Source organism: Pseudonaja textilis, chromosome 3 (assembly GCF_049901715.1).
Source record: "Pseudonaja textilis isolate UNSWEBS1 chromosome 3, rPseTex1.2, whole genome shotgun sequence".
In the NCBI taxonomy this organism is placed as follows: Eukaryota; Metazoa; Chordata; class Lepidosauria; order Squamata; family Elapidae; genus Pseudonaja; species Pseudonaja textilis.
The window spans coordinates 168,945,685-168,958,107 of record NC_141992.1 but is presented as its reverse complement, the minus strand read 5'-3'; the positions used below and the strand labels follow the sequence as shown (position 1 = coordinate 168,958,107).

General features: G+C 36.9%; 1 protein-coding gene across 9 annotated transcripts; it reads left to right on the top strand.

The window, feature by feature from the left end:
- The first annotated feature begins 268 nt into the window (after nucleotides 1-268).
- PEX2 (peroxisomal biogenesis factor 2) lies at nucleotides 269-10,832 on the top strand. 9 transcript variants are annotated; one of them, XM_087931408.1, is made up of 4 exons: nucleotides 447-606; nucleotides 2,064-2,291; nucleotides 7,499-7,583; nucleotides 9,706-10,832. In XM_087931408.1, exon 4 carries the CDS (start codon nucleotides 9,723-9,725, stop codon nucleotides 10,629-10,631), a length of 909 nt encoding a protein of 302 aa, XP_087787534.1. In that variant the 5' UTR covers nucleotides 447-606; nucleotides 2,064-2,291; nucleotides 7,499-7,583; nucleotides 9,706-9,722; the 3' UTR covers nucleotides 10,632-10,832. The 9 variants fall into 9 exon arrangements, 8 of the variants coding, with proteins under 8 accessions (XP_087787534.1, XP_087787532.1, XP_087787531.1 ...); XM_087931406.1 differs by lacking the exon at nucleotides 7,499-7,583 and adding an exon at nucleotides 7,637-7,727 and having other exon boundaries at nucleotides 2,039-2,291; XM_087931405.1 differs by having other exon boundaries at nucleotides 2,039-2,291.
- The last annotated feature ends 1,591 nt before the right edge of the window (nucleotides 10,833-12,423 follow it).

Sequence of the window (12,423 nt, the reverse complement as noted above, 5' to 3'; positions counted from 1 at the left end):
AGGTGAGCTGATGCCCCTCAAGAGCAAAACTAAAGCCTTCTGCTGATCCGCAATTACTGGCATCATTATTCCAAGTTCCCAGATTATCCAGCCAGAAAAGGAAAGGGGGAAAAAACAACAACAACCGAGTCCAGTGAAGGAGACCGTGAGCTCCTACCGGCCCCTCTAAAAACAAATTCCTTAAAATTCCCCCTCCTACTTCCCTAAAAGAGCAAATGAAGAATCTCCTGGCGAGGGGAATGGAGAAGTTTCGATTTTTTTTCCTATCTCTATGAACAAAACGGAGACTCAGAAGCGGCCAGGAAGCAACCTGTCTAGGAGATGGGAGCGAGTTTAATCAGCGTTTCCTGTTTCTTTCCCAATTGTCGGCTCCCCATCCGGAAAATGCTGGGGCGCGCGGCACCACGGAGGGCCATGGAGATGACGAAAGCGGAAATAAAAGAAGAAAGGCGACTCCGGCCGCTCTAGGCTAGCGGACTCTGTTGCTCGGTGTGAAATCCGGGTCATCTCTTCCCCACCCCCCCGCCCCCTTGGAGCCGCGAGCTGTGGAGGCAGAGGCGGCGGTGGCGTTTCCCCAGAAGCCCCTCCCTCAGGAGGAAAGCCGAGGTCAGTCAATGAGGGATGGAGAGGGCGCGCCGGCCGTGGCTGAAGAGGCTGGAGGGAGAGCGGCCAAGGGGGTTTCCTTCCACCGGGCAGACCGGCTCTGAACCGCGAGGGGAATGGGTCTCTTTACCTCCCTCCGCCCCTGGGACAAGCAGAAACGCAAGGAACGGCTTTTTTCTTGCCCTGCGTCGAAGAGCCAATCCAGTTGAATTTCTGCCTGTCGTGGAACGTTTTTGTTTTCCCTTTATTTTCCCCCCACTGGGTGAGCTGGCTGCGGTCAGGTTTATCCTTGGACAGCCCTGCGAATGTTTGACCCAAAATCCAGATAGGGGCTTCATCGATGGAAAGTGCCCCCCCCCCCGGGGTTGGGAAAGGGACAATAGCAAATATTCCGAAAAACAGAATTAGGGATTCGGCCCAGTGGGACACGTGTGTTAGAAGCACAAGAAGGGCCGCTTCCATGGCCGTTCTTAAATTCTTTGGAACTTTCCTTTGATTGGCATAAACAAAACCCCAAAACAAAATCCATTTGGCTCATAAGCTGACTTGGAAATGTGATTGGTTTTAACTGTTGTTTCGCTCAATGTCTTTACTGTGTTTTATTACTTGCGTTGTTGCTTTAACTACTGGAATTAAAAATGCTTGAAAATCATGGCGCTTCGTGTTACTGGTTCAAAAAAAGTCCATAAAGTAGTTGTAATTGCACCTTCCACAGTTTTATACAGTTCCTTTTTCCTTAGTAGGAAATGATTTTATGGTAGTTACTTAGTATACCTGTACAGATAGTCCTCACTTACTAACTCCCCATCTCCCTCAAAGCCTAGGATTGTGCTATTAAAAGATGCCAGGCACTGGTTATAAAATGTTACTGGTGGTCTTGCTCAGTGCCATTCAGAGTTTCACAACTCACGTAATCAGCTCTCCAATGTTCTTAGCTCTAGATTTGAATTTGATTGTAGGAAACAGTCTGTGTGTAAAGACTACTTATTAGGTGAAGCCAAACTTGGGGATATCTCAAAAATTATTCCCAAGACTGAGCAGTGCCTGCCCAGCCTACTTCAAACAGCAACCCATAAAATGAGAGATTGTATAAATGGATTATTGTTCACGGAAAAGAGTCCTAGTTCCTTAAAGCTAAACCACTTAATCTTGAAAAACTTGATTAGGAGAGTAAAATAAATAGAAAGTAAAATATCAGGAAATGCCTTGACAAGATAGAATCAGCCTGGCTGCTGCAAACAGCAAGAGCAGCCCCCATTCCCCCAAGTTCCAGGAAAAGCATGTACCACTGATATATATTTTAACTGCCATTTATATTATGGTTTTTCACTGTATATAGTAATTGTGATGTGCCTAATTGGTTGGGGTGACTTAGAAGTATGTTGGTTGGGGTGGCTTAGAACTAAAATATTTTTAAAAGATTCTTTTCACTTAGGTTCCTGTTTTTTAATATGATACAGCCCTATCACCATGAACAGGGTTTGCTGATTACTAAGGCTTTATGCAACTTGAAAGGGATGCCACAACTTGAAGCAGAGGTTCCATCCGAAGCACCACATCAGAAGGGCTATACTGCTTCAGTCTTGCCTTTATAAAGAGCTGCTGCTCCTACACAAAAGCCCTTCCTGCTAGAATGAAGTTACTGGCTAAATCAAGTTGACCCCCTCAGTGCTTCTAGTTGATACAAGGTGATTTTTATTTTCTGACCCAAAGAACTGTCTAGTGAGGCTTTCAGGTGGAACTGCATGATTTTACACAACTCTACCAAATACTATATCTATATGGTGTTTAGTAGAAATTTACAGAAGGGTTTGTTGAAGTTCCCATGGCATTTCACTAACTGGTATTCCCACTACAATTTGTTTTTTAAATTCAGAGCCACTCTTTATATTATATGTGTGGTTGTACCCATTTCATTCATTATATGCCAGAAATATCTCAAACTTCTTAAACTGATGACATACAAGAAGGGAGGTTCTAGTTTTAAATCACATATTCAAAGTATGGCCAATGTACAATGCTCAATATTAATGCTACATTAGGAGGCATATTTAATTTCCTTTTGAAGTCCATGATACTTCCCTTAAAATAAGATTTTAAGATAAACTTGTGAATGAGTTTTAGATGACATTGTAAGTTGCTTTCTGCCATTATCCTTATCAAAAATATCATAGAAATTATTTTCTGCACTTTCCTATGTATAAATAAAAAATTGGTTTAAACATTTGGTGGTTTAAACATTTGATGTTCTGCTGCTACAATAAACAGTTTTAGGAAATCAGTTTTATCAAGTTTTCACTTAATTTAAGCAGTAGTGTAAGAATGTATCTCCCTGTTTATATGGGATATAAAAAGGAATGAGGTTTTGAAAAGTGATTCATTTTTACAAATTCATCAAAAATGGGAAGATTCTTATTAAATGTTATAGAAATTGTGTGCATTTTGTTAGTGGAAGGCTAAAAATTAGCCTTTAATGCATGAAATTCTAAACTTGGAATGTTTATAGAGAAATTTAATGTACCAATAGGCAGTGCCACTGGAGACTAGATGAATTAAGTTATCTGAAACCATTATAGGTTCATACGTCATCATGTAGTATGAAATGTCACAGTGACTCATTCAGGAACTCCTTTATATATTATAGCCTGATATTAATAGATATTTTTATTATGCACCTATAAAGCTGTTTAGTTATTAAGTTAATAGCTAGTTTTCTTAGTAATTACAAGTATGACTTCTAAGACTTCTGTACACTGTAAAACAGCTTTGTAACAGCCTTTAGCCTTTGAAGACAAGGCTGTTACAAAACTGTTTTACAGTATGCAGAAGTTTTAGAAGCCAAACTTGTAATTACTAAAAAAGACTAGCTATTTGCTGAAGCACACACTGTCACCTTTAGAAGACAATGGGCAACTATTTCTAAAAAGTTCCAAAGAAAATTGTGTAGATTTATCCATGTAGTTTGGAGAAGGTAAGACTGAATTTAAAGTACCCCTCCCTGGAAAAAGAGGGGAGGGTAGAAAGTAGATGTCTGTGCTACTTCGTTGATAGTGAACATATACATTAAAAATAGACATGAATTCTGATCAGTTGGTTGCAAAGTGCTCAAATATCAATCATGTGACCATGAGGATTCTTATGGTCATAAGTGCACAGGCTGATTGCAAAGTTACTTTTCCAGTGAACTGTAACTTCAAATGGTTACTAAACCAAGTAACCAAATTCTAATTCCATTTAGATTTATTTGTTTTATTAAATTTGTATGCAGTTGATAACATGTTATAAAACTTCATTTTTTCCTTTCGTTATAGTAAAAAGACTAAATAGACTACGTAAAAATAATCATTAAAAATATTTCCAGAAATTCAAGTACTGTTCAATAAACGTTCAAGTTATTCAAGTTTATAAATGTTGGTAGGCTGTGCAGAGTGGTTGGCAAATCTTAGTCTGTAGTATACTTTCAAATGATAGAAGGCATTTAATTGAAGCATATAGAAAGTCAAAATATAATATGAAATTAATCTTTTTGAAGGTTAAGCTATAACATAGCAATGACAAACCAATTTTATAGCAATGAAAAGATAATATATAATTCTGGTGAGGCTTTTGTTGAAGCTTCCTACTTGTCTTTCTTGAATGTAGACATACAAAGGACAGTCTTGTCAGACTACATGCAGGCACAGGTTTCTTCACTCCTCTTCACTATTCAATTCCCTGCATTCAATAGTTAGCTTAACAGCACAACCCTCAAGAATGCTATGTGGTTTAATTAAGGATTAAATATAAACTATTACTGAAAATGGAGGAAACTATATTTATGCAGAATATCAGCTGCTATGGAAACCAGGAATCCAGCCATGTGAATATATGTATGTATGCGTGATTCATGCTTGTGAGTGAGTGAGTGTGTGTGTCAGTGTGTATGCAATACGTATGAGCCTCAGAGTTTAAATCATAGATTTGTTTCTCTTGCTTTTTCATAGAAATGGATTTTTTGCTGCTCTGCTTCCAGACTGGGAAGTAAATAGCACCTGCAATAATGCTTATGTCTGAGCCTTCTAGCTTTCCATTTTCCCAATTTCAGCTCTCACAGGTCTTTAAGAAGGTTGTTTATGATGAATTGGTTTGAAAATCCATAGATCTGAGATAGCCTACAACCAACCCATATAGTGTGTGATAGACAGATGAAGTGTAGATGTTTGTGTGGCTTTGATAATTCTTAACTAGCATCTGAACTTGAAAAGAATACTCTGAATTCCTTGGGAATTTTTTTTAATTAAGACAGAGACATATTTAAAAATTAACAGCTCATTCTCTAAGAATATATATTTATAAATAGCACTTACTACATATACAGTACATTCCCTTTGTCCCCATGCATTCATTATGTTAGGGGTGAGAAAGTGTCACTATGCAGATATTGTTGGACTAAAATGCCCAGCAGTCCCAGCATGAGGGATATTGGAAGTTATAGCACAGCAGCCTCTGGTTCTCCACTCCAGTTTGTGTGCAGTTTTATTTAATAGAAATTCTTTTAACTCTTTCTTCCCATTTTATTTGCAGAGGGATGGGGACTAGTTGGCATCCAGATGAACGGATCACACAGGCTGACTTTCCCTTTGAAATTACGTATTTAATGCTTATGTTAATTATACTAAAAAAAGCTTTAAAAATCTGCAATTGCTGTCATGCTCTCATAAACTAAGGTGACCTGGGAATAGATCCTGATATATGTAAATGAAAATAGTATTCCAATCCTTCCAGGTTTTTGTACCCACATACTATGGTACATTTTTGTAAGACAGTGCTATCAATGAGATGTGACGTTGATAGGCAGCTGAAGACACAGTTTACTCTGCAATGATTATTGGCTGCATATTTCAATACTACCTGATTGATGTAACTGATGCATGGGACTAAAACTCCTGGAAAATATATTTGAATTCACTGGTGTATTATGTATAGACATTAACTTATAAATTGTTCTGTGCATCACAAACACAATTAAAATATTTCAGTAGTCAAATTTAGAACACCAAGACGGACAGCTTGGTATGTTTTAAGTTTTACATTCTGAAGATCTTTTAAGGCTTGCTATGTAGGCATTGGACTGTGTGCCCCTCTGGTATGAAAATGTTGTTTGTTTTCTGCTAATTATCCTTTAAAGAGTAGGCGTGAGATGGCAATGTCACTGGATTGGCATAAATTAGTTTATTACAGCAGAATTGCTGGGACGGCGTGGGAGGAATGACACTCTGGAGATTGCTTGAACTCATACATTTCTGCTGCCAAAGTTTACAGGCCTTTAAATTTAAATGTAGAATTTTTGTAGGCAGGATTCATTGACAGATATGCTTAATGGAAATACATCTAGTTCTGAGCCTCAGAACAGGTCAATAATAATGCTTATATTGATAGCAGCAATGTAGGAGATGTTATTTGGTATTAAAGCTAAAATCCATGTTATCCCCTTAATCATAATTACATTAATATCGACAGGCCCTTGACAATACCCACTTTAGTATTGATAGATTTCTGTCAATAATGCATTTCTAAATAAAATACATTCATTCATAATTTGTATAGTACACAGTAAGCAATGTTAACACATATCAGAAAAACATACTTATTTAATTAATGTTACTCAACAATTTGTTGTTTCTAGAATGTTTATTGGTCAGTAGGAACCTTTAGTTTGGTAAAAATAAAAATACTAGTAATAACAGCATTTTAAAACAAATTAAGTACAATGTACCTGGTAATTAATAGAGCAGTGAAGATGTCAGGCACAACTTGTGTAAAGTTATGGTCTGGATAGGGCTGCATAGCCTAGAAACTCCCTGGTTATATATTTAATACATTGTGAAGCAGAAAATCACTATATAACTTCATAACTGTCTGGCAGTTAATATGACAACATTTCACAGAAAATACAAATGCAAATTTGAGTGAAAGTCCCTGCTGATGCCACATTTAGAGGCATTTTTGATGGTAGCCTTTTCAAAACTGGAAGTGAAAAATCTACGCAAAAACAGTGTTAACCATGTCACTACATCTTACAGTATATGAAACAGGGATCATAGAAGATACAAGTAGCAGTACTGATATTCTCTCGTTTAACAACTACAGTTAGGACCAGCAACTTGGTCACTAAGCAGAGTGGCCATTAAAAGAAACTGCAACTCTATTTATGATCTTATTTCATAACCCTAACCCTTTGTTTTACAGAACTGTGAAGGTTGTAAATATTGTTGTTATTATTATTATTAGTATTAGTATTATTACTCTTGTCAGAGTACAACATGTACAGTGAGATTGGCTGAGCCTCCTTTTGTACACTCCCCTCCAACACAACTCACAGTGAGGACAGAAGTCCCTAACCGAGTCTCAGTCTTATTACACTATATGTGACCTTGTTGCACAACACGCCAGCCCCGCAAGTCTATCATATTATGTTGACATGAAGTTATTTTCCATTCAGAAGTCTGACAGCCCATGAGTAGAAACTGTCTTCAGCCTGTTGGTGCGGCTGGCTATGCTTCTATATCTCCTATACAATGATAGGAGAGTGAAGATGTGCTGACCAGGATATGAGTTGTCCCTGAGAATTTTCCTCACTCTTCTAAGGCAGCGAACCATAGCGATGTCATCTAGTGGTATCAGGGAACAGCCCACAATGTTTTGTGCTGTGCTCACCACCCTCTGTAATGTCTTTCTATCCACGGCTGTCAAGCCAGCATACCACACCATAATGCAATATGTGAGGACGCTTTTTATTGTGGACCGGTAAAAGGAAGTCATCAGTCGTCGTTCCACTTTATTCTTTCATAAGACCCTAAGGAAATGGAGTCTCTGTTGGGCCTTTCTGGCTACATGGGTTGTGTTGATTTTCCAGGTAAGATCTTCGCTGAGGTAGACTCCCAGAAATTTAAAGGAGGAACCTCTCTCCACACAGCCCCCCTTGATGTAAAGTGGAACAGGTTCGTCTCTCTTCTTCCAGAAGTCTAACACTCTTTGTCTTGCTGATGTTTAGGTGCAGATTGTTTTCTAGGCACCATGAGGGTAATTTTTGAACTTCTCCCCTTTACGCTGTTTCATCTCCACCTGTACTGAGGCCCAATAAGGTAGTATCATCTGCAAACTTAATCACAATGGATGAGTCAGACAATACACAATCATGTGTACAGTGAGTATAGATAGGGACTGAGTACACAGTCCTGAGGAGAGCCAGTGCTAAGCTTCAGGGAGGTGGATGTGACAGACCCAGCCCTCACTGTTTATGGTCGGTCCCTCAGAAAGTATTTGATCCAGTTGCAGATGGAAGAGGGAAAATCCAAGTCAGTCAGCTTTTCGATAAGGATGTTTGGCAGGATAGTATTGAAGGTATTGTAGTCAATGAAAAGCACCCTGACATAGTTTCCTGGTTTCTCCAGATGGCTGGCTACAGAATGTAAGGTAGTAGCTATGGCATCGTCTGTCGACCTGTTCTCCCTATAGGCAAACTGGTGTTTGTCAATGTCTGGTGGGAGGCATGTCCTAAGGTGTTGGAGTAACTATATAAATATAAGGATTGATCAAAAAGATACATTTTCATCATTGTTGTAACTAAACAGTCACCAAACAAGGAAAGCCTATATAAAGATAGTGTATTAGGTACAATTTTAGTCAGATCTACCTGGTCACCGGAGCCCAGAAGTGCTCTAGAATGCCAGGTTTTAACAATAAATCAAAAGAAAGCACTTCTTAAAGAACCTGAATTTCAATATCATTAAAGTCTAAAGCATAGCAAACTAACATTTTAAAAGGGATTTAAACAAGCTAAAGTCTCTTAAATGTAAAGAAATTTTAAAAATGAGAATTTTCATCTGGAATGAATTGCAGGTCAATTAAAAAATGGCACTTCCTGTGCTCAGATAGTCAAACACAAGGGCAATGAGAGGAGGAGAAAATTCGGACAATTATTAGTTCACTAATGCTGCAGTCCTTGCAGTTGACATTTATGGTGGAAATTTTGGGACAGCCCATGGGAATGGAATGTGAGAAGAAATGTGAGAAGAAAAGGTATGATTCAAAGCCACCCCTCTATTAATATCCTAACACAATGGCTATTAGATTTCTAACTCACTTTTGTACCTTGTTGGGCCTGCAGTCTGATAACAAAATATTAGAAACCTAGACTCAAATAAATTGAAAGGCATGAATAAAAATGATAAGTAGCACCTTCTGATTTAACTATGTTACTATAATGACAGGTGGACCTAAGTCTAAAAGTATAAAATAGTTTTTTTTTAAAGTATAAAAATGTCGTACAAAACCTGGTTGGATATTAACTGTCCAATCACAAGAATTATAGGTGCACCTGAAATACAGATTTTAAGACCAAAAGTATCCCCTAAAAGCTTTGAATGACATTTCAGAGATTTTTAAAAGTCGATGCCAAATTGTAATTAATTTACAGAAGGGAGAAATGATTAAATACCTATCTAGAAGGCAATTATATTAACTATATTTAATTTTATTTAAATCTAGATATAAAATTTAATTTTTATCTTGTAACCATTTTTGGAGTATAGCCTTCAGCACATCTTTCAAAGGCCACACTCGGCCCTTGGCCTTAAAAAATGTTATGGACCTCTGACCTCAAATACCTGGGATGGAGGAATGGTAATTAAGAACATGCTATCCCTCAGGGAAGCTTGTCCTGATTATTATATTTGTTTTAAATCTGAACATTTGCATTATGAAGTAGAAGCCAGTGTGTGTTCTGTGCAGTAACATGTACTATCAGGATCCTGGTTTGTGTGAAAACGTGTACAGTTGGACATAGATTGTATGTGCTGGTGAAAAACCACCAGCAAAGGACTTAACTTGAATGGGCGTATGTTGACTATTTCAGTTTTAATGTCTAACATGACAACTGAGGATCCAGATTTAAAATATTTGCTTTCCATTCGGTGAGATTGGGATAGTTACATTTTATAGCCTGAATTGCTCTTCACTGGTCTAACTCATGAAACTTTTATCAAAATGAAAAGAATAAATATTCTAAAGGACAACAAAATGTAATAGAAAATATGTTGATGAATTTATTTTTTCTTATAGAGGGCACCGTGTTGACCATGGCATTGAAGGACAACATTGTCAACAAAGTGATTCCTGTCCTCAGAATTAGTCAGCTGGATGCACTTGAACTGAACAAAGCCTTGGAACAGCTAGTTTGGTCCCAGTTCACTTGCTGTTTTCATGGATTTAAACCTGGACTCTTGGCTCACTTTGAACCAGAAATTAAAGCATCTCTATGGCTTTTTTTGTGGAGATTCACCATCTGTTCGAAGAATGCAACAGTGGGACAGGCTCTACTGAACATTCAATACACAAATGATTTATCCCAGATACAGAAATACCAGACATTGAGCAAGCAACAGAAATTATGGTATCTTATTTGTACTGTTGGCGGGAAATGGCTGGAAGAAAGGTGTTATGATTTATTTAGCAAACGTCCATTGGAGTCATTCCAAAAGACAAAATATTTTATTAACTTGATAGTCAGGCTTCTCAGACTCTGTGAGTTGCTAAACTTCCTAATTTTTCTTCAGAAGGGAAAATTTGCTACACTTACTGAACGTATTTTAGGAATCAGATCAGTGTTCTGCCAGCCACAGGGTATCCGTCCAATTGCATTTGAATACATGAACCGAGAACTCTTGTGGCATGGATTTGCTGAGTTTCTGGTGTTCTTTTTGCCACTTATTAACATGCAGAAACTCAAGCTCAAGATTTCTTCTTGGTCTTTACCTGTTAGGAAAAACTTCAATAATGAAAATATATCAGAAATAAGTCACAAGGAATGTTCTGTGTGCAGGGAATGGCCTACTATGCCTCATACTATTGGTTGCTCACATGTTTTTTGTTACTATTGTATTAAAAGTTGCTTCTTATCAGATATATACTTTACCTGTCCTAAATGTGGCATTGAGATGCAAGATCTCCAGCCATTAAAATATAAGCTAGAAATGAAAGAGATATAACTGACTTTTCCTAAAACGAATATAATTCGTAAAACTGACAGAAATAATTTACATATATTGTATATTTTAGTTGAGTTCCCCACCACCACCACAATTGTCTTTCTATAATCCATTCCTATATAGACTTTTATTTATTATAAACAGGTGTGCTAATAATATCATGTACTTGAAACCTAATAAACTGATTTTTAAAAGATAAAGTCATATTTGGTGCTTTTTACCTAATTTTTGCATTTTTTTTCTCAAAACATGCAAGATTCAGAAGATTTGAAAACTAACTTTTTTATGCATATCTTGTTCTAGAACAGTGGGAGGAAGTGGAAAATCTAATGGACTAATCTGAAGAGTTATGAAAAAAATGACTATTTTCATTTGCAACTTTTCAGTTCAGGATTTTTTTAAGTAACATGTTGAAAGTGGAAATATTAAAACTGAAATATACATTACATTGTGCCAGGAAGCTGACATTTCTAAGCCTATTTTCTGGCCATTTTGACTGGTTTTATTAACTGTCCTATGTTTTTAAGCTAAACTTAACTGTCCTATGTTTTTAAGCTAAATGTTCTTTTCATCTCCTTTAGCTTTAAAATATCTTGTTTATCCAATGTAACTGTCTATACAGCTATTAATTTTTTACACTTTCCTGTTCCTTACTTTGGAGAATTTATCTTTATTAAAGGGTAACAGTTCTATCATTCCTGATCTTTTATTTCTTATCTAGCACCTCCTTGCATGCTGTTCATAATCCTGTTTGGAGTTTATTTTGATATTTCTCTTGTTTTTGTCTTAGCTTTGTATAGTACACCCATTATTTAGAAAAGCTTTGAATTCCCTTTGGTTTGCTAGTGGCATCCCTTATTTTGTCAGCCCTCCTTATCAGTGACCTATTAACTGGTCTTTTATTTGGGGTTTTGGTATTTTGCAGTATGGAGCTAATGGTCTATGTTTGTCTCTTTTTCTATAGACTTTATAGTTTAGATTTACATCATTATCTCTTGGCAAGCTCTTGGCAACAGAAAGCAGGATTCTCACAAAATCTTCTTTAAGTAGATTTATTGAAAGAGGAAAAAGAGAGTAGGTTACACAAGTATCAACAACTGTCTATTTCCCTTTTAGCACCCAAGTTAACTGTTAACTGATTGGAGGTTGGATTGCTTAATTCTTTTGCTAACACCCATATGATGGATAGGGTAGCTAGCTAACCATTTTCCTGACAGAATGTACTAAGCTAATAATATTTTGCAAACTGCTAACTGCTTTCTCAGAGTTTAAGAAGCTCATAACATTACACTAGAACTTTCCAAAATAGCAAACTACTATTGTTCACAATTTCCGTAGTAAATATTAGGGTTTGGTGTTGCTCCCTTAGTTGGTTTAGAAATTTCATCAAGTTTTCCCTTTCAGCCAGGCAACAAAGGTAGAAACATATTAAAACATTTTATCTGTAGGTGCCTGAATTATAAAGCCACCTGTTCAGTGTCTTTCATAAACATTTTGGCAACAAATGTTGATATTGTGACCCCACTGTATTACTATTGAAGATTTCATGGACATATTTGTAAAGTCATAAGGAATGTGGTAACTCAAAGGAGATTTTACCTCTAAATTTAAATTTTAGTTTGCAATTAAATGTCAATTGACAGATTACAAATTGACATGGAAATGAGTTCTGGATTCTGGATTGATTCTGGATTGATCTTCATAAATTACTGCTACTTTAAATGCTCTGCTTTGATAAAATGGACAATTGGCACAGTAGGAGCATCAACAATCTGTTCTTTCTGGTTGATTT

What these genes read in the sequence shown, in the direction of transcription:
- PEX2 (XM_087931410.1), top strand. Translation starts at nt 9,723, where the DNA reads ATGGCATTGAAGGACAACATTGTCAACAAAGTGATTCCTGTCCTCAGA.